Source organism: Spinacia oleracea, chromosome 3 (assembly GCF_020520425.1).
Source record: "Spinacia oleracea cultivar Varoflay chromosome 3, BTI_SOV_V1, whole genome shotgun sequence".
Classification (NCBI taxonomy): Eukaryota; Viridiplantae; Streptophyta; class Magnoliopsida; order Caryophyllales; family Amaranthaceae; genus Spinacia; species Spinacia oleracea.
The window spans coordinates 62,616,182-62,635,834 of NC_079489.1; the positions used below are offsets into that span (position 1 = coordinate 62,616,182).

Here is a 19,653-nt window from a genome sequence, read left to right on the forward strand (position 1 = left end):
TCAAAATTAATGACAAATTAATAAATAATATTAATTTCATAATTTTAGGGCGAAAAATCGAAAATTTATTATTTAATTGATTTCCGATTAAATGGATTCAAGTCTAGGTCATAAAAAAAAAAATTAACATAAATTTACAATTTTTATGGTGGTTTTTAATCATAGGTATCTAATTAAATTATAACTAATTATGAAAATCAAATTAATTCTAAATTATTCCAATTTTCAACAAATTAATCATAATTACAAATTAGATTGCATAATTAACAAGGCTAGGCATTCAAACTTGTTAAACATATACTGTAGGTCAATCAAAAATTCAAGATTTATCAACAAGAATCGCAAATATTTAATTTAACATCTTAAATTTACGAAATTTTGCATTCGAAAAACTAAAACCTCCGAAAAGTCATAGTTAGGCTTCGAATTTGAGAATTCTGGGATCGGCCGAAAAAAGTTTTTTTGTCAAAATTTTAGAATGCCTTTTACATGCGGAATTGACACAAAAATCACTCGATTTGGATGAGTAACGAAGAAACTGCTGAAAAACTGCGTACGTATAATTAAATAAACGCAATTTGCAATTAATTAACAATTACGAAAATTAATCACCCCTTTTAATTCTTGCAAATTTGTAATATTTAACCATGTTCATGCAATTTAGATTATGAAAATAATAAGAGGCTCGTGATACCACTGTTAGGTTATGATACATATGACAATTCATAAATCATGCGGAAAACCCATAAAGCCAGGAAAACATATTATTTACACATAATCATTTAGCATAGTTTAGATGCATACTCTTTGTTGCGTGCCTTCCCTAGCTGCGCCCAAACCGAACAAGAACAAGTCTTTAGGACTCCAAGTGTCGTCCCTCCGTAGATAGTCCACAGCACGTCCGGATCCGCCTTAAGATTGACCAACTAGAATCGCCCTTAAGGTACTACTTATTTTCGGCTAAATGGGCAAGAGTTATGGCTGATTTTTCTGCTTAAAAATCCTAGCTTTGAATACTTGAAAACTTGTGTATAAATTTATGACCCTAGGCATATATTTATAGAACCTTGGAAAGGATTTCGAATCCTGTTAGAATACTAATTAATTAATTAATTAGAATCCTATTAGAACTCTAAATAATTAATTTAATCTTTTAGGATTAGGATTTAATCTATGCACGAATTCTGATAGCTTTAGGATTCGTATAGCACGTACACACGCACCGCACGAGCATCGCACGCCCATGCGCAAGCCTTGCGGCCCGCGCTGTGCGCACGGCGCACAGGCCCACTGCCCGCAGCCCATTTGTGCGCGCGCGCCAGCCTTGGCTGGGACTGGCCTTGCGCTGGGCCTAGTCGAGGCATTGGCGTGTTGTTGGATGCGTGTGGCTTGCTGGGCGATGGCCTGGCTTCGTGCTGGGCCCTCGTCCGGCAGGCCTCGTCCGATGCTTATTCGTACGATACGCTTCATATTAAATTCCCGATTCCGGAATTCATTTCCGATACGAACAATATTTAACATTTCCGATTCCGGAATCAATTTCCGTTTCGAACAAATATTTAATATTTCCGTTTCCGGAATTATTTTCCGATTCCGATAATATTTCCGATTCTGACAATATTTCCGTTTCCGGCAATATTTCCGATTCCGACAATATTTCCATTTCCGATAATATTTTCCGATACGTACCATGTTTCCGTTTCCGGCAACATCTACGACTTGGATAATATTTATATTTCCGATACGATCCATATTTCCGATTCCGGCAATATCATCGTTTCCGGAGTATTCATTTCTTGCCTGTGACGATCTCAGCTCCCACTGAAACCAAGATCCGTCGATTCCGAATATCCATAGATGGAGTATTTAATGCCATTAAATACTTGATCCGTTTACGTACTATTTGTGTGACCCTACGGGTTCAGTCAAGAGTAAGCTGTGGATTAATATTATTAATTCCACTTGAACTGAAGCGGCCTCTAGCTAGGCATTCAGCTCACTTGATCTCACTGAATTATTAACTTGTTAATTAATACTGAACCGCATTTATTAGACTTAACATAGAATGCATACTTGGACCAAGGGCATTATTTCCTTCAGGCGCAAGGGCGATGGCACGACAGCACGAGAGCACGAGCACGAGTGTTGTGCGGGCGTGCGGTGCGAGCCGGAAGAGAGAGGAGAGAGGAAGAGGAGTGTGGGGCAAGAAAAGCAAAAGAGGGTTTATGACAAAATATGGGGATCATTTAATGAGGGGAGTCCTATTTATAGGCTCCCAATTTCTAATGGGCTAGGCTTAGGAAATTATAATTGGGCTTAGGGAATTAAATGATTGGGCTAGCTTAGAGCTTGAATTAAATTCTTTTGATTGGGCTCGTTTAATAAAACGAATTGGACTTTTCATTTAAAACCCAAACCTTTTAAAATTACTTGCGACCCATAAATTTTCTGACTCGAAAATTAAATTCGTTTCGTAATTAATTAATTAAAATAATAAATATTCTAATTAATTAAAATACATTTAAATAATATTTAAATGCGAAATAAATTCCAAAAATCGCAAAATGCTTTATAAACATAATAAAATATATTTATAAATATTATAAAATACGAGGTATTACAATATCAGGGTAGTCGTAGCCTCCTGTTTACAAGACCATAGAGTCGTCATTAAGTTTTCAACGACAATGAGGAAAACTGATAAAACTCGGTTATTGTGATAGCAGACTAACAGCTGAAACTCAGGCTCACGTATTTGACCACAAAAGCCTTAGGTTCCCTTGTGATCCCTGGTGTGGAGATCGCTCAATGTACATCCGCAGAGTAGAGATTGAGGGTTCGGGGAACATTTATTAATACGGGGAGTGCCCAGCATTAGCCCATTTGACGGTCCTTACTAGTTCAATGTAACGATGACGGAACATGGGTTATACTACATTACTAATCTGAATTGATTTTAATGCACACGTATTAACTAACAGGCGTCGATAGGACTATTTAGATTAATTTGAGGTACCTAACAATAATTCGTATTGTCCAAAGAATATCTTTTTGGGCGTTATAAATAACTAGATGAAGTTAGCATATTTATGATGGTGATTAAAGAAATAAACAGAATACGACACATTATAATATAGTTTAGGGTGTGTTGCGATTCTCGAAACCTAACCACTTGTCTCTACTCGTTTTCCTTTTACGCAACGTATTTTCCTCGACTTGGCTACACTCTTGGGTAGTATCCAAGCTTAGTTTGAGTGCTTATATGGACAATGTTCCGCTTAACAAGAGTTAATACGGAGGAACTACAGTGAATACGGGACGTATTGAAGGCTTAGACTTAGGCTTATAACTTGGGTATAGTATAAAGATTCTGATTTGGTGCCTTAGTCCGGTGGTTTAAGGCCCTATTTATAGTAAAAAGTGCCGTGAAAGATATATATTCCAGCAGTTCCAAAACTGCTGAAACTCATTTGTGCGATTATTTTCTCACGCTGAGTTATAGGCGCTAGATTCCCCTGTTTAACATCAGATAAGATTTAGAGTTCGTATTTGGATTGGATTGAAATAAAGGCGTGAGAATAATTTTTGCTCGTGGATTTTGGCGCCAAAGTTTATTTACGTTGGGCCCTGTGCGTAAGAAAAGTCTTGCGCACTTTTCTTATCCACATGTTTTATTTAATTTATTCCGAATTAAAACTCTTTTTTCGCTTTTCAATCTTATTTCGATTTATTTCCAACTAAAACTTTTTTTATGCTTTTCAATATCTTTTAGGGGTTTAGTTCGAGTGCAACTTTCATTTCAATAATGTCATTTCAATGTCGTCATTTCAATAATGTCATTTCAATGTCGTCATTTCAGTATCGCACTTTCAATACCGCAATTTCAATATCGCATTTCAATAACGCACCTCCAATATCGCACCTTTATTTTTGCAATTTCAATTCCACACTCTTAACTCTCCTTTTAAAGGTGATGTGATTTTGTACGCATTTCAATAATTCCTTCATTTCTTGTGAAGATGCCTTGCATGTTTATTGTTGTCATCACCTCACATGCTAAATACAACAACATACAAAGGTTATATCACGCTTAACAAAGATAATTTTTGGACAAACCGGCCTTAGGTTCCTTCAATTAACTTTAAAGAAAAGTGACCACATACAAATAGTAATTTTGATGTTCTAAAATGCATGATCCAACCGATTTAGTGTCATGATTAGGATTTCTTGAAAACAATCCTTGTCTTGTATTCGAATGTACTTTTAAAGCTTGTCAAATAAGCGGTTCGTTCTCGTGCCCGAATCTCACCCATTCGATTTGAATTCTAAGATTCAATGCCTTATCCACAAGAGTCAACTTTGGTCTTTCCAAACCGGGCCCTTAAATATTGTTTGGTGGCGACTCCTTTGAAATTCAAAATCTAAAGACCCGTAGGGGAAAAAAACTATGTGCTCCCTACACCCTGCGAAGATCCTTTTGGAATTTGTCCCTTATGGTGAGCAATCAAGATTGACTGGAGAATAGTGTTCGTGAAGATTCGCAGTTACGAGTTGAACCAACTCAAGTGTTATCGTTTAATCTTTTATGATAGTTAATACTTTTCAGTTGTAAATAGATCACCTAGTAATCGAGTTTTAATAGTTTGAGTTTTGTAAGCCTTACCACTTGACAATGTGGTCAAGTGTGGCGGTGATACTCCGATTTAGGTGTAAGCTTCCGCAATATTTTTATAACGTCTTTTATATTTCCTATTTATTTAAAGTTAGTAAATCGGGAGTGTTACACCGTGTGCTGATGATGCTTGCGTCTGGGCGTAGGGGTGCAGGCGAGGCAACGAAGGGATGAAGGGCAACGAGGGAGTAGCGTCGGGGCGAGGGAGCATCATCGGGGCTAGACTGCTAGCTCGGCTGGGCAGCGACGCAAGAGAGGGGCAAGAGAGGAAAGTGACATGAGGGAAAAGAAAACAAAGAGGAGAGAGAGTTTTGAGGGTTTTGTGAAATAATGAAGTGGGGATTTAATGAATTGTGAGGGACTATTTATTGTTTAGAATCCTAGGTAGCCTAGGATTAGGAGTAGTAGAGTTGAGTTTTGAATAGAGATTGATTACACCCTAAACGAAAATCAAAGGTCTCAATGATCTCTTGAAGATGATGGTAATTGATGCAACAACAATAGATAGAGAATTTGTTAAGGTTGACCGTGTAACCCGTTAACATCAACTAGATCACCTCTTTATCCCTTTACATAATATCATGAGATCATCAACAAAACATTGGTGGCCGGTTTAGTTTCACACTTCTGAATCTAGAATGAAACTTAAACCTAGCTAGGATGTTCACCTACAATCACAATAGCTTTAGGAGAAATACTACGTGCACAAGGTAACAATAAGAAAGAGAGCTGAGGGGTGTCACCTTGTCTAAGCCCCCTTCTTGAATGGATCAGCTGTGTAGGGACTCCATGGATCAAAATATAACATTGAGTGGTAGTTAAACATGTCGGGTAGGGCTATGAAGTCCCATTCAACTTTATTATGGAGAGGCCATGCATGATCCACTTGAGCTTTTGGAGAACTCTCAACATATGACAACCATAGACATACTTCATCCAATATAGAATCTGAAAGGTTTCTTGTGTGTATTGAAAAGGATAGGTACTCAAAACCATTGGCCCCTTCGAGCACATGGATGTCATCCCATAGAGAATTAGCTAGAATTCTATAAATCCAAGTAAAAACTCTATCAACACTATCTTGCTTGCTGTTCTTTTTTGGCAAGTGTGTAATTAAAAAAATTAAAAAATTAATGTGACTTATTCGGAGGAGGTGTCTGCGTTTACAAACATATCACTTGACATGAAAATAGGAAAAATGAAAACTTACAATAACTTTTTTTTTAACTTAGCGAGAATTCTCCGTACCTCTATACATACAATCATAAAATATAATAAAATGATATACATAGCTTAGCTACCAACAGAAGCTCTTTCATCCATTTAGGCATTTAACCAAACCGAACACTTTCGGATTTATTAGGCTGGAATGCTGGATCCATCAGTAGTAAGCTTTCTACACAAGAATGACAACTGCAACCAGAAAAGGAAGCACATCAACCAACCAAAATGATGACCATCATACTCGTGGAAATATTCGCCTTCCTTTCTTAAATCCCTGTACAAATAAATTACAATATGAACTCAACAGTTTTCCTCCTATGTTCAAACATGTTCTATTATTTGACGATGTTGTATTTGCAAAGGGGGCAAGTGGCGTTCATCTTAAGCCATTTCACAATACAAGTTACATGGAAGTGATGGTTGCATGGAAGAGCATGAATCTCCACTCCATCATCATATGAACTGAGACATATACAACACTCCTGTATAGAGGTAGAAAAGTACTTTTAGCACAAAAAGTGAAGAAACTCATATCATTAAGGTAACATAATTAGAATTAAACATCAGATGCATTCAAATAAAGTCAACTAAATAGAAACATTTATTGCAATGAAAAGGTCTTCAAGAATGGCCGAAACATCGGAATCAATTTAAAATATACTTCAGCTTTTTTGTTTATGAAAAACGAGCTAATAAAACATCTTACAACTAAGAGAACTTCACTATCCATATTCACTAGGATCCCTGTTGTACCGTTCAGGGAAAACTATAAGAACCTATGTCAGATACCAACAGACACCATACTGTAGTCCAATGGCAAAACCGAGTAACAGAACAATAGAATTACATGTTACGCTACTCGAACTCGGGTACTAATATCGCAAGGCTCCTACCTAAAGCAATGGACAGATACTTGTACATTTTGCTGTTCTTGCTGCTTAAACTGAAACCTAATTTGAAAAAGTAGCAACCCTCCCAAGTTTATCAGACATCAGAAATTGCTTCACCTAAATTTTAACTTTCAGCTTGACCTTAATCAGCAATTGCTTCACCTAATTTTTAACTTTCAGCTGACCTTAATCAGCAATTTCTTCAACTAATTTATAATGACAATGACAAATACTCCCCCAATCCACAAAGAATAGTCAAAGTAAATCCTACTTTAGGATCATAGAATGTTTTGAAGATAGACTTTGCCTAAACAATACGAAGTAATAAATCGAAAAAATTATGATCACCGTTCCAACTTTTCCCTCTATTCTCTTCATTTCATAGCTGGAGTTCCTTCCATTTTCTTTGGCCATAGATATTATTTAGTACTAACGCTTTGTATATCAAGGTGAGAAAATGTTGAACTTACAACATATATGAAAATGGGAAAAAATAGTAGAAAATACACTACTGTTTGATTCAATCCGATAACAAGTTACTCCCTCCGTATTTTATTAAGTGATACACTTTGACCGGCACGGGATTTTAGAAGAGTGAATTGATTTTATTAAAATAAGATGGAAGTGGGGTAGTGAGTTATTATTATTGAAAAAATTGATAGTATGTAAATTATTTATTGTAGGATGTGAGGAAATGTGGGGACCACAAGAGGGAGATAAATCGTAATATAATTTGGAGTAGGACCATGACATCCCAAAAATAGAGTGCATCACTTATTAAAATACGGTCGAATAAGTGCATCACTTAATAAAATACGAAGGTAGTACAATAAAAGACCTTTTATAGGTCCATACAACATTTAAAAATAAAGCGTCATAACCAGAATGCAGAATAACCCAATAACTAGTTAATACCCATTAAAAAATTTCATAAACTAATAACCTCTATTCTATTCTACAAGGGAACTCTTGAACAATTTCCTAATGTACCTCACTAGAGTGATAATTTTTTAAGTAAAAATAAATTATAATTCATCTATTTTTACTAAAAAAATCATTTAGAAACCAAAAAATTAAAACATTCCCATTTATCTAAGCACTCATCATCAATATTCCGAGTTATTACAAAAAAAGGAAAATTTGTCAAAACAAACCTTTTCTTTTCCGCCTTTGCAGGAAACAAGTTTTACAATTTTGTAGGTAACTTCAAACCTTTAAAAAAAGAATTGCAAGAAAAAACCTTAGTCCATTTCCGGGCGTTGACTATGGCGTGCCGATCACGTGCATAATTTGTAGAAAAAAGGACATATGTGACTGTCACACCACTAGTAAACGCCTGAAAGTGGCTAAAGTTGCTTCTTGCAAATATTTTTTATTTCATAAAAGGTTGTTTCTCGGCTCCCCTGTTTTGGCAAATTTCCCTCGACTTTTGGCTCAACTCACTTAATTTGCTTTGACCATAATTCTGTACCAGTGTTACCTGGTTCGCTATTATGAGATTGGGTACGGGTTCTCAATTCGCTACCTAATTTGCTAAATTAGACCAAAATTATACCATTTTGATGTTGTAATTCGCTTTTTCGGTTCGCGGTTCGTGGGCTGATTAGAGGATTAGGTAACATTGTTCTGTACTCATAAATAAAAACAAACTAGATTAAATCCCGTGCACGCACGGATATTTGAAAATTATTATTTAATCATCTTTTTTATATGAAATATTACCCCTTACATCTATTGCGTAATTAATAAATCTCAAAACTACTCCTTTTATCATTTTATCTTATAATATACATTGCCCGTCCTACTAAGTATTATACGAAGTATATATTTTAAATGTTTAATATGATGATTTGACCAAAATACTTGATATGGTTAATATGCTAATTTGACCAAAATATTGAGTAAAAATATTTTCTGCTATTGATATGAAGATTTGACTAAAATATTACCAAAATTGTCTAATAATGTCCGTACATAATCTTATAATTTTTTCCATATATAAACATTTATAAAGAAAAAGGAAAGAAAATAAAAAAGAATAAAGTAGATTTTTTTTTTTTTAGGAAATGATTTTTGACGGGAAAATTTTACACCAGGAATTGACACGTGTCATTCCTGGTGTCTCTTTTAGTATATAGTAATAGATACTATTATGTAAAATGTTATTGGGTCTCATAAATAAAAACAAATATTATTATGTAAAATGTTATTGGGTCTGTCTCAATGTATATGTTAAATATATCAAATTTTACTAATACATACTCCATACGTTTTTTTAGGGGTTACAAATACCATTCTGGCCATATTTATTTAGGGGTTACATTTCTATTTTTTGTAAGCTTTCTACCCCTCCCCTCAATTATTTAATATATCTTACATCTTACGTTCATACAGGGACCTCTACTAAAATAACCTCCATCGATTGAAATACTTATTGCACTAATTTTTCTATTTGTTTATTATTTCCTTCCCCACTTTCTCTAGTATTATATTACATTAACTCTTATATCTTAATGTGTCGGTCAACATGTAACTCCTAAAAAGATACGAAGGAAGCAATTATTAATATTAATAGTCAAAGTTATGCGTAGTTATGAGTTGACAAACGTGAAAGTCAAAACGATACAACTATTTTAAACGGAGAAATTACACCCTCCGTATTTTTATAAGAGTTACATGTTGACCGGCACAAGTATTAAGAAATGAGAGTTGAATGTATTATAAATAATAAAGCGAGCGGGTGAGGGAGTAATAAACAAATAGAAAAAAGATGGTGTAAAAATATTAGAATCAAAGTAAAGAGGGGTTTATTGTAGTGGTGGGCCCATAGGAAAGTAAGATATATTAAATAATTTGTGAGTGAGTAAGAAAACTTACCAAAAATAGAAATGTAACCTCTAAATAAATACGGTCGCGGATGGTATATGTAACCAGTAACCCCAAAAAAATACAGAGGGAGTTTTAATCATCAAAATATCACGAAAGAACTATTATTATTTATATAGAATTATTACTATTCATATAAAAAATAGAAATGTAACCTCTAAATAAATACGGCGGCGGATGGTATATGTAACCCCAAAAAAAAATACAAGGGAGTTTTAATCATCAAAATATCACGAAAGAACTATTATTATTTATATAGAATTACTACTATTCATATAAAATGCCAAGCATGCATCGCGTGCACAAACACCAATGTCCTACTATAATTATAGTAGGTAGGACACTATAATTATAGACAACTAACACACTATAATTATAAGCATTACTTTCAACCTAAAAGATGGATTCTGCAACATCCCGAAGAGAGAAAGGGGATGAGGAAAATGCTTGAGAAGTTAAGCTAGAAATAGAAGGGTCCACCGAGATTCTATGATTTCAGACAAAGAAAACTTCATTGTCCTCAAGTTGATTGGGAATAAGGATGAAGTGCTAAACTGTGCATTATTTCTAAATGAAGAAAACGTCATCAAAATAAAATGAAGATACGACATTTTTGACAAGCAAGAGAGTGAAAAATGTTTCTGAAGCAAAGGTGATCTCATAGTTTACGATTTCAGTATGTAATGCAATTAAAACTTGGTCGTTCCGTAACGTAACTATCGTTCCGTAACGTAACTATCGTTCCGTACTGGATTTTGGATTAGTCGTTCCGCGAAACCCCGTTACATAGCAGTGCGAAAGAAATCACGTCTTTCTCCCCAGGTTGTTAGTTACATAACGGTGACTCGTCTTGCTAGAACGTCTATTTTCCCGTTACATTGTTCTTTTGTACAAATTGGCAAAAAAAAATTAGTAATTAGTTATGTATTTAAAAATATATATTTTGTATGATCATTTGTTCATAAAATATGTTGCCCGCTCATATTTTGGTTATGTTGTTTTGAAATAATGCTTTTCAAACTTAAAAAGTATAAACAAGGCTTAAACCTTGTAATGTGATTTTTCTGAGAAAATTCACACCAAATTAGCCGAGATCTGTTCTATTATCCATCTGTCAACTTTCAAGCGATTTCCGCGATAACGCAACCGTTAACCTGATCGCGACCGCATCCATGATTTTTTTCTATGGGTAGAGATCATAGAAATCATCAGACAAACAAGGTATCGCATAAAGGTTGAAATTCATTATTGCAGCCATGAACTCACCAACTAGCTATCAATGACCCCTCAGAAAACAAAAAATTAACTACCTACCAATGACTTTGGTTTTATGATAAGAAGGGTTCATGTGGAAGTCAAAACATAATTACCCAGTGGTAAAATCACCTGTACTCAGGTAAGACTAGATGTTTCAATATTCAACAGTCAAACACTCAAACCCCTTCTGTTTCCCCTCTCTCCTGCTCCCACTCCCCCAAACCATCCCTCCTTCATTCTTTCTCAGCAAAATCAAATCACACAGCAATGAGTAAGCATATTTTTCAATCATGGCAGCAAACGTAAATTTTACACGAATATTGTATTCCGATAAAACAGTGCCAATTTTAAAGAACAAAATGGGACTTACTGCGTCTTCAGGTAAAAGAACACGTTCAGACACCACGTATCCACTACTAGACTCCACTGGAACCATCACCCCAGCTCCTTTATCAGGCATATCATCATTTTTTGATGCCTGAAATTTGTATTTGGGGAGCACACTAAGATCTGCCTCAGATGCACCTTCCTGCTTTGCAGAGCAAGAAAAAGAATAGGCAGCAAGTTAAAGTACCACACAGTAGGTAGGCAATTTATTGCTTAAGTAGGGTAGTTTTTTCATACCTGTCCAGCAACTGTATAAAGAATTGCTATAATACATGGCAGACAGCAACACAGGGCGACCCCTATTAAACAGGCCAAGACAACACAGAATATGGCGAAAAAAACATCAAATGCAAGGTAGACAACAGTCAACCTGCACAAATACACATTAAATTAGTTAGAAAGATAGTTGATAATAAAAAAAGATCGAAACATTTTCTGATAACAGTAAAGATATAGCTATATCGCTATATAATTTAGGTGCTTAGGTCTGGTTTACTGATATGAACTTTCAAGAATTACTTTATGTTTCCCACTTTTGCTCTTCTCGACTTCTTTAGTTTATTGGGGAATGGTGGTTTTAGTGTTTGGAAGGTAATAGGAACACACCAATACAGCCGTGGCGCATCTTGAAGTAGCTGTTCCCCGCCAGAAACAACCCAGTAAAAGCCGACTATCCACCAAAGAAATGATGCCATTGTGTTCCCAGATTCGCATCTCTTGGAGAAACTGTACCATATAGGAATAAATAAAGACATAATAAAGTAAGGGTATTAAGCTATGCAGCAGCCAAACAATTCAAAAAGTAAAAAAAATTATATAAGAAAGAGTGCAGCAATGCAAATAAATCATTCTTGTAATGAGCGAAAACCACAACAATGTAATGTTATTCATCCTTTAAATAGGCACCATTGTGCATAGGCTCATGAATTTCAAGTTATGAATTACAAGTTTTCAACTTCTACAAACTTCACATACTACTACGGCCAAGAACACATGATATCCCATCCCAAACAAGAGGATCAAAATCTCATGGTCCAACTGTCAGAATCCACGAATTTGGATGTAACCTAGATTCTCAAAAAGTATCATTATTGATTGAGGTGTATTAAGCATATGACTAAGATTTAACAGCCATTTCGAAATCAAAGAATTCGCTTCCCAAGGGATGGAATCATTGTATAACCCATTTTCTTAAATCAACCCCTTCTCTCCTCTCCTTGATAAATTTGATCAAAGAACCTAAGTTCTTATTGAGCTTCATTTAATTCATAGTCAGTCAAGTCTCCATTTAGCATGATCCTTAATTAGTAAGCCATGAATATATCTTTTAGCCTTAACCTTGAACCCATATCAACCTTGAACTATATACCAATAAAACTGGGCACTAAGATTTTAAAACCAAGAGATACATCTCAAGCTCACCAGAACTCATCCCTTGTACCAATTATAAACAAGAGAGCAGCATTGAATTGTCAAGTACTGCATTTATGAAGTTCAAGATCTTTCTTTCCTTCACGGAGTTACACAGCCTCACCTACATATGCTGTAGGTATGAGTTGAGCTCCCAAGCTCAGCCGTTTATGATATCAATACATGATTTTGATCCTAAATATAAGTGTTCATAAACTTGAAGTGCGTAACAAACTCAACATCCGCCATAGACCGATTCAATATGATTGACATAATTTCTTCATAGCAAACAAACTCAACTCCGCCATAGCAAACTCATTTAATATGATTGACATAATTTCTTCATAGCAAACAAACTCAACTCCGCCATAACAAACTCATTTTAATATGATTGACATAATTTCTTCATAGCAAACAAACTCAACTCCGCCATAGACCGATTCAATATGTAGATTACTAGTGTTTGAGCGTGTGTTACATTTTATATAAATATTGTAATTTTTAAGAAATAAGTGAGTGGGGTAGTTTTCCCATAAAACCAATGTCATATGTATTTGTAAAGTATTTATACCATACTATTCATGGTTCATAACATATAATTATTAGACTTAATAAAATGAACACTTGTATGTGTTACGTATGGATAAAATAATAAGCAACTTTGAGAAAAATTAATATTTCTTTTCTATTTTCATGGACCTTTTTATAGAAATGACGTAACACAATATGACACAATATGACACTTCCTTCGTTTTTTTAACTTGCACCATTTGATGTTTCACGCTTGCAAATGCAAATCTTTAGCCATTAATATCTCCAATTATACATTAGCTAAAATTATAAAAAGTTGATATTTTGAAAAATTATATTTTAACGAATCTAACAAAATACCCCATGACAATGTATAAATCTCAAAAAATTGATAAAAGATAGTGTGTGAATAGTATAAAGTTGCAAATGGTGCAAGTGAAAAAAGAGGAGGAAGTACAATTTAGATGGAAAAAATATTTGGAAAAAATTGTTTGTTAATTAACTTGAATATGTATGGTTCGAAAGAAAAAGTGCGATATAAAAAGAGAAATATTCTGAAAATAAAATCTTATGTTAATTGGTTATCATACTTGTGGTTCGAATGAAATATTACTTTATTTATATAAAATAAAGTAGGTTGTCAAATTTCCTAAATAAGTAGTATAATGTTCAATATGTTGATGATAAATATTATATGTGCTTTTAACAGTTAAAACTTTGATGATGGGTAATTGTTTAGGGCTCATTCGGTATCGTTTTGGTTTGATGTTTCAACAAAAACAAAAATATAAGGCCTCGTTCGTTATCGTTTTTTTATTCCAGTTTGCAATTTCTTTTTATTATCAGTTTTCACAATCTACATTACTATAGCTATGACTATTTTTTAGTTCATGAATCAATCTAAATAATAATAAGCACATCAACAATACAAAAAAGGAATTCGTCTGATTGTCATATGCTATGTCAGTCAAGCCAGAACCAGTTTAGAGCAATGTTTCGAAGTGTCTCGTAGACACTTAACCAAAGTGTTACACGCTTTTAGTCCAAGAGAAGTGGGAAGTCTCCAACTCAATAAAACCAAAAACTGAAAATTAGTGATACTGAAAGGGTCCTCATTGTTTTTGTAGTCACTCTACTAAATCAACAACACAACTATAGAGGACAACAAATTTGAAGTTCATTATTCAACTTATCAAATGACTTTGAAAATCATAAAACCAAAAACTGAACAGAATGAACCCTTACACAAATAAAAAAAACCTATTTGGGTATATAACGAATTTCAAAAGGAAAAATCAATTTATCACAATTCTTACACGTCGGTAAGGTTATAATAGAAATTTCAAAAGTGGGCACCAAGTCTTCAAGAATTTCCTAATAGAACAAATAAATTTGACTAAGCCCTTCACTTCTCTTCTTAAAGTCTCCATTTAGCATGATTCTTAATTAGTAAGCCATGAATAAATATCTATGAGCCTTAACCTTGAACCCATATCAACCTTAAAGTATACATACCAAAAAAATTGGGCAGTAAGAGATTTTGAAACCAAGAGATATCTACTTATTTGACTAAGTCCTATAGTATGATGTTAGATTGTTTTGATGACTAATACTATGTGTCCTTTTTAAGCGTTGCAATTTTTTGACGATGGGTAATTATTTGGATAAATGGAAATATCATATTTATAAAGAATTTCATAAGAGGAAGTAAATTTCTCACAAGTTTAACACGTTAATAAGGGAAGGGTATAATAGAAATTTCAAAGGAGGATACCACGTTTTCAAATGTTCTCTTATAGAATAACTAGTGTTTATGCACACTATGCGTGTGTGACATTTTATATAAAGAAATACAGTAATTTTATACGAGAACTATTAAATATAAGTACATTAAATATTCTTTAAGATAATATTTGGTATATATTTATAAATATTATTAACATGAATGGCGGTAGTAGGTATTTTGCAAAGTGACACCAAAAAGTCAACCACAACCGTTCTCAATGACTATACACACGTGTAGAGTATAAGGCAAAGAAAGTCAATAGTAGATCACAATTTTCTTAAAACAACTTTTATGCTTTCTTAAAAAACTGAGCGATTTCCTTCAATATTGTTTGAAGAACGTCAAATTCCCAAAATGCGCCACTTTTTAACTTAATTCCCACCATACCGTCCACGTCAGCATTAAAACCGGTCTTTTTTTTTTTAACGAAGCGGCACTAAACCGCTATCTCAGGTAGCGGTTGACTTAAGTAAACCGCTATCTGAGATAGCGGTTTGTAATCACTATTTATAAATGGTAAAAAAAAAATAAGCGCATTAGGTAGGGGTCGAACCTATGACCTTCTGCTTAGGCAACATACGCTCTATCCATTGAGCTACAGACGCTAATGTTGATAAGTTAAATTTGGTAATGTTTATAATTAATATTAAGAAATGGTAAAAAAGAAATAAGCGCGCTAGGTAGGGGTCAAACCCACGACCTTCTGCATAGAAACACGGTCTATCCACCACTGAGCTACAAACGCTACAGACGCAATTGATGTCACAAGAGGTTACTTCTAAGTTATATTTCTATTTAAACTGTAATTCATGTTAAAAATAATTTACAACTAAGCAAACCGCCATCTGAGATAGCGGTTTTGTTTTAAATCAAACCGCTATCAATCCGCTATCTCAGATAGCGGTTTATAACATTGAACCGCCATCTGAGATGGCGGTTTGCTTTAAAACGAAACCGCTATCTCATATGGCGGTTCAATGCTGAACCGGAAAAAAAAAAAAATTACTTCTCTTTCTCACTTGCTTACGTGGACGGTATGGTGGAAAATAACTTAGAAAGTAACGTATTTAGGGAATTATTGGATCTTTATGCAATATTAAAGGAAATCGCTCTAAAAAACTCAAAGACTATTAAAAAACTTAAAGACTATCAAGTATAGAAACATTAAACATTCCTTATATTTGGCACTTCCTGCGGGTTTTTTTTTTACTTTCACCATTTGGGTTGGGCACAAACATTAAGAGAGGAAGTAAATATCAAGAATACTCATGTGATAACATTCAATTATGTAGAAAAAGTTATTTATTAATGTTAAATACTTTCTCCGTTCCGGAAATATCGCATCATGGTTGACTTTTAATCTTCTAACCATTACTTTGACTCTTAATATCTCAAATCGTGTGCAAGTAAAAATTATAAGAAATTAATATTTAGAAAATATATATGTAAGGCAAGAGAAACGCTAAACTCTCTGTGCCTCCATTAGAATTGTTCTTCCCAAAAGCACAAACTCTTGAATATTGTCTAAGCTACGATTATCAAGATGGATCTGAACGTGTCGGTGAACCAAATAGAGGAACGACAATTGGAGTTCTTTGTTCGTGTTCGTTGATACTAAACTCGGGGAAACACGCTTCAAATATAAGTATGCTTAATCTATGCTTTAAGGACCCCACATGACTAAAAATTTCTTGCATACGAATTACAAAAAATGGCCAAAGTCGTGGCCCATGAATATTTGTCTTTTTAACCAAAATGAGCTCTCCAATCTCTATTTTAACATTTGGTGGCCCATGAATATTTGTCTTTTTAACCAAAATTATTATTCACTTTTCAAAGTTACTTTCCACTTTTCAACAAAAAACAACTCTCGGAGGGCTCTTGGACAAGAGCTACCTTGAAGTAGCTCTCCAATAAGAGCTACTCAAAAGCCCCTCAAGAACCACTCAAAGGCCCCAATGTTGGCCAAGAGATAGTTCTTGTTGGAGAGCTACTCCAAGAGCCCCAATGTACATGCTCTAATAAGTTCACATAAGTCCAGGTAGAAATCTGCCGAAGTTACCCCTATTTGCTGAAATTATTGGCTCCTTTCTTCCTCCTTGTATCACTTTCCCAAAAATAGCTACCATTCCTACCATCGGAAAATGTCTTCCAAAACAATAGAAACAAGCAGCTAAAAGCTGATCGCAACACTAACTATAGTTAACAACACTATTGCAACTCTCCATTAATACGGACTACTTCACAAGATATAACAACAACAACAACAACAACAAAAAGAAAACAAAAATTAAATAAACCAAATTGAAATTATTACCTAGACTGAGCAGAACCCCCAAACATAACTCCATCATCATCCCCATCACTGTCATTCCCATCCAAATCAAACCTCCCCCTAAACTCGCCCGCCTCGAGATCGACAACCCGTCCACGACGAACACTCCCAATCTCTCTCCTCCTCCTTCGCCGATACTCCGTCCACACCAACAGAACATGCACCAAACACTGCACCGCGTACCCACAGATCCAAACCCTAATCGGAACATTAGGCTTCTCATCAAAAGTAAAACTCAACGTAACCAACGATACAGCAACAAACACCATATTCCACATCATATCAAGCGCCACCACCGGCTTCGAGTACCCCCAGTCAGCACGCCTCTCCTCCAGTTCACGCGCTGCCGTCTCCCTCACTAACATTGACGGGCCACGGCGGCCTGCAGCTCGACCTAAAAGAAGCGCCAACGTCGTCGTCTGCGGCATCCTGGGGGAATTTTCAGCCTCCGACGATGACCCTTGCAACGACCGCAGCAACGGCGCCGATACGTTCGACGATTCAGACATTTCTTCTATTTTTTAAAAAAAAAGTACGGGGGTTTGTGATTTTTGTACTAGTGTAAAATAATTGATCGATGGTTGTGAGTTTGTGACTTGTGTGACTGAGAAAGTTAGAATTTTGTTAGGGTAGTCCTGGTCTCGAAGGGAGTCTCGATGAGTCTCAAGTCTAAATCTTGGGATAATATAGTAAAAAAATTACACTAGGGCTCTGTTTAGTTCATCTTATTTCAGAACTTTATTACTTATTTTAGATTTAATCAGATCAGATCATATTAGATCAGAACATATCAGATCAGATCAGAAAAAATAAGTTTAAATTAGATCAGATTAGAAAAAATAAGTTCAGATCAGAGCAGATTATTATGATGATGGTTATTATTATATATTTATATCATTGTTATTATATATAATATTTATTACTATTATTGCTTTAATGAAAAAGAATGTCGTTGTCGGTGCAATTAAAATCTATAACTTAAGGCATAAAAAACATTAACAAAAACATTCAAATTCATCATGTCCAAATTAAAACCATTAAGTCTAGATCAGAAACGATATGATCAGGTCATGTCCATATAAAAACTGATTTTTATAGATCAAAACCATTATATATCTAGACCAGAACTGATAGGATCAAATAATATCCAGATCATAACTGATATGTACATATCATGTCCAAATCATGTTCAAATCTGCAAAGATCTTGTCTACATCAGAACCGATCCTTACATAACCAATATGTTCAGATCAAAACCGATTTGTACAGATCATGTCCAGATCAGAATCGATATGTCCAGATTATAACTGGTCTAGATATCGACTCTGTACAGATTATGTTCAGATCAGAATTGATCTGCAAAGATCATGTCCATATCAGAATTGATTTATACTGATCATGACCAGATCATAACCGGTCTGTACAAATATGACCAGATCAGAACTGATATGTACAGATGATGTCCAGATCAGAAATGATCTGTACAAATCATGTCTAGAGCAGAACTGATCTGTGCAGATCAGAACTGAAAGGGCTGAGCACGGATCGGATATCCGATCCGAAATCAACATTCGGATCGGATATCCGTATCCGAATATTTGAAAATTTGATATACGTATCTGATCCGAAAATTTCGGATATCCGATATTCGAATATCCGATTTTTTCGGATCGGATAATCCGGATTTCAAATATCCGAAATGCTCCTGTCATTTTTTTTCATCCTGTATCATTTTAAATTATTTTCTACAAAAAATATTTAATAAACAAGTTCCTGCATTCTTGCTCACAATTTAAATAATATCTATAAACAATATAATAAATCAAAATACTTAATAAACAAGCTCCTTGCATTCTGCTCACAATTTTGATTTTTCACAACAAAAAAAACTAGCAGATGAGCACTAAGCAGTGATGCACTGCTGCCAACAAGTCAACAACCTATAAAGCTCAAACAAAATACTTAATAGTCTTAACACAAAATTACAAGTCTTCAACAACAACCCTTAGTCGTTTACAAAAGTCTTCAACTACATTAAATATAAAAAACAAGTGAAATTTGATAATTAGAAATAATCATCAACGACGGAAACCGATGGTTGCTCCACCAATGGGACAATTCTACAAAAATAAAAATAAAAATTATGTTATATTTTACTACCGAAAAGTAAAAATACACACAAGGAGCAGAAATTTATAATATAACTAAAGAGTAACATAGAAATATATATTACCCTCCTCAATCTTTTCCATTTCAGTAATACTTCTTCGATAAT

The 19,653-nt window shown here is 34.5% G+C and overlaps 1 protein-coding gene across 2 annotated transcripts; it reads right to left on the reverse strand.

The window, feature by feature from the left end:
* Positions 1–5,878: 5,878 nt before the first annotated feature.
* On the reverse strand, positions 5,879–17,981 carry LOC110783219 (E3 ubiquitin protein ligase RIE1). Of its 2 annotated transcripts, none has more exons than XM_056840381.1 (5): positions 17,361–17,981; positions 11,836–12,042; positions 11,554–11,686; positions 11,300–11,458; positions 5,879–6,378 (listed from the first exon to the last, which is right to left on the reverse strand). In XM_056840381.1, the coding sequence occupies exons 1-5, from the start codon at positions 17,885–17,887 to the stop codon at positions 6,232–6,234; spliced, it is 1,173 nt and encodes a 390-aa protein (XP_056696359.1). In that variant the 5' UTR covers positions 17,888–17,981; the 3' UTR covers positions 5,879–6,231. The 2 variants fall into 2 exon arrangements, with proteins under 2 accessions (XP_056696359.1, XP_021843220.2); XM_021987528.2 differs by having other exon boundaries at positions 11,923–12,042; positions 17,361–17,979.
* Between the last annotated feature and the right edge of the window lie 1,672 nt (positions 17,982–19,653).

What these genes read in the sequence shown, in the direction of transcription:
- LOC110783219 (XM_056840381.1), bottom strand. Translation starts at nt 17,887, where the DNA reads ATGTCTGAATCGTCGAACGTATCGGCGCCGTTGCTGCGGTCGTTGCAA. An exon ending in TTTATACAGTTGCTGGACAG is followed by an intron (nt 11,459 to 11,553) that starts GTATGAAAAAAC and finishes TCTGCAAAGCAG; the next exon opens with GAAGGTGCATCTGAGGCAGA. An exon ending in TTCTTTTACCTGAAGACGCA is followed by an intron (nt 6,379 to 11,299) that starts GTAAGTCCCATT and finishes ACCTCTATACAG; the next exon opens with GAGTGTTGTATATGTCTCAG.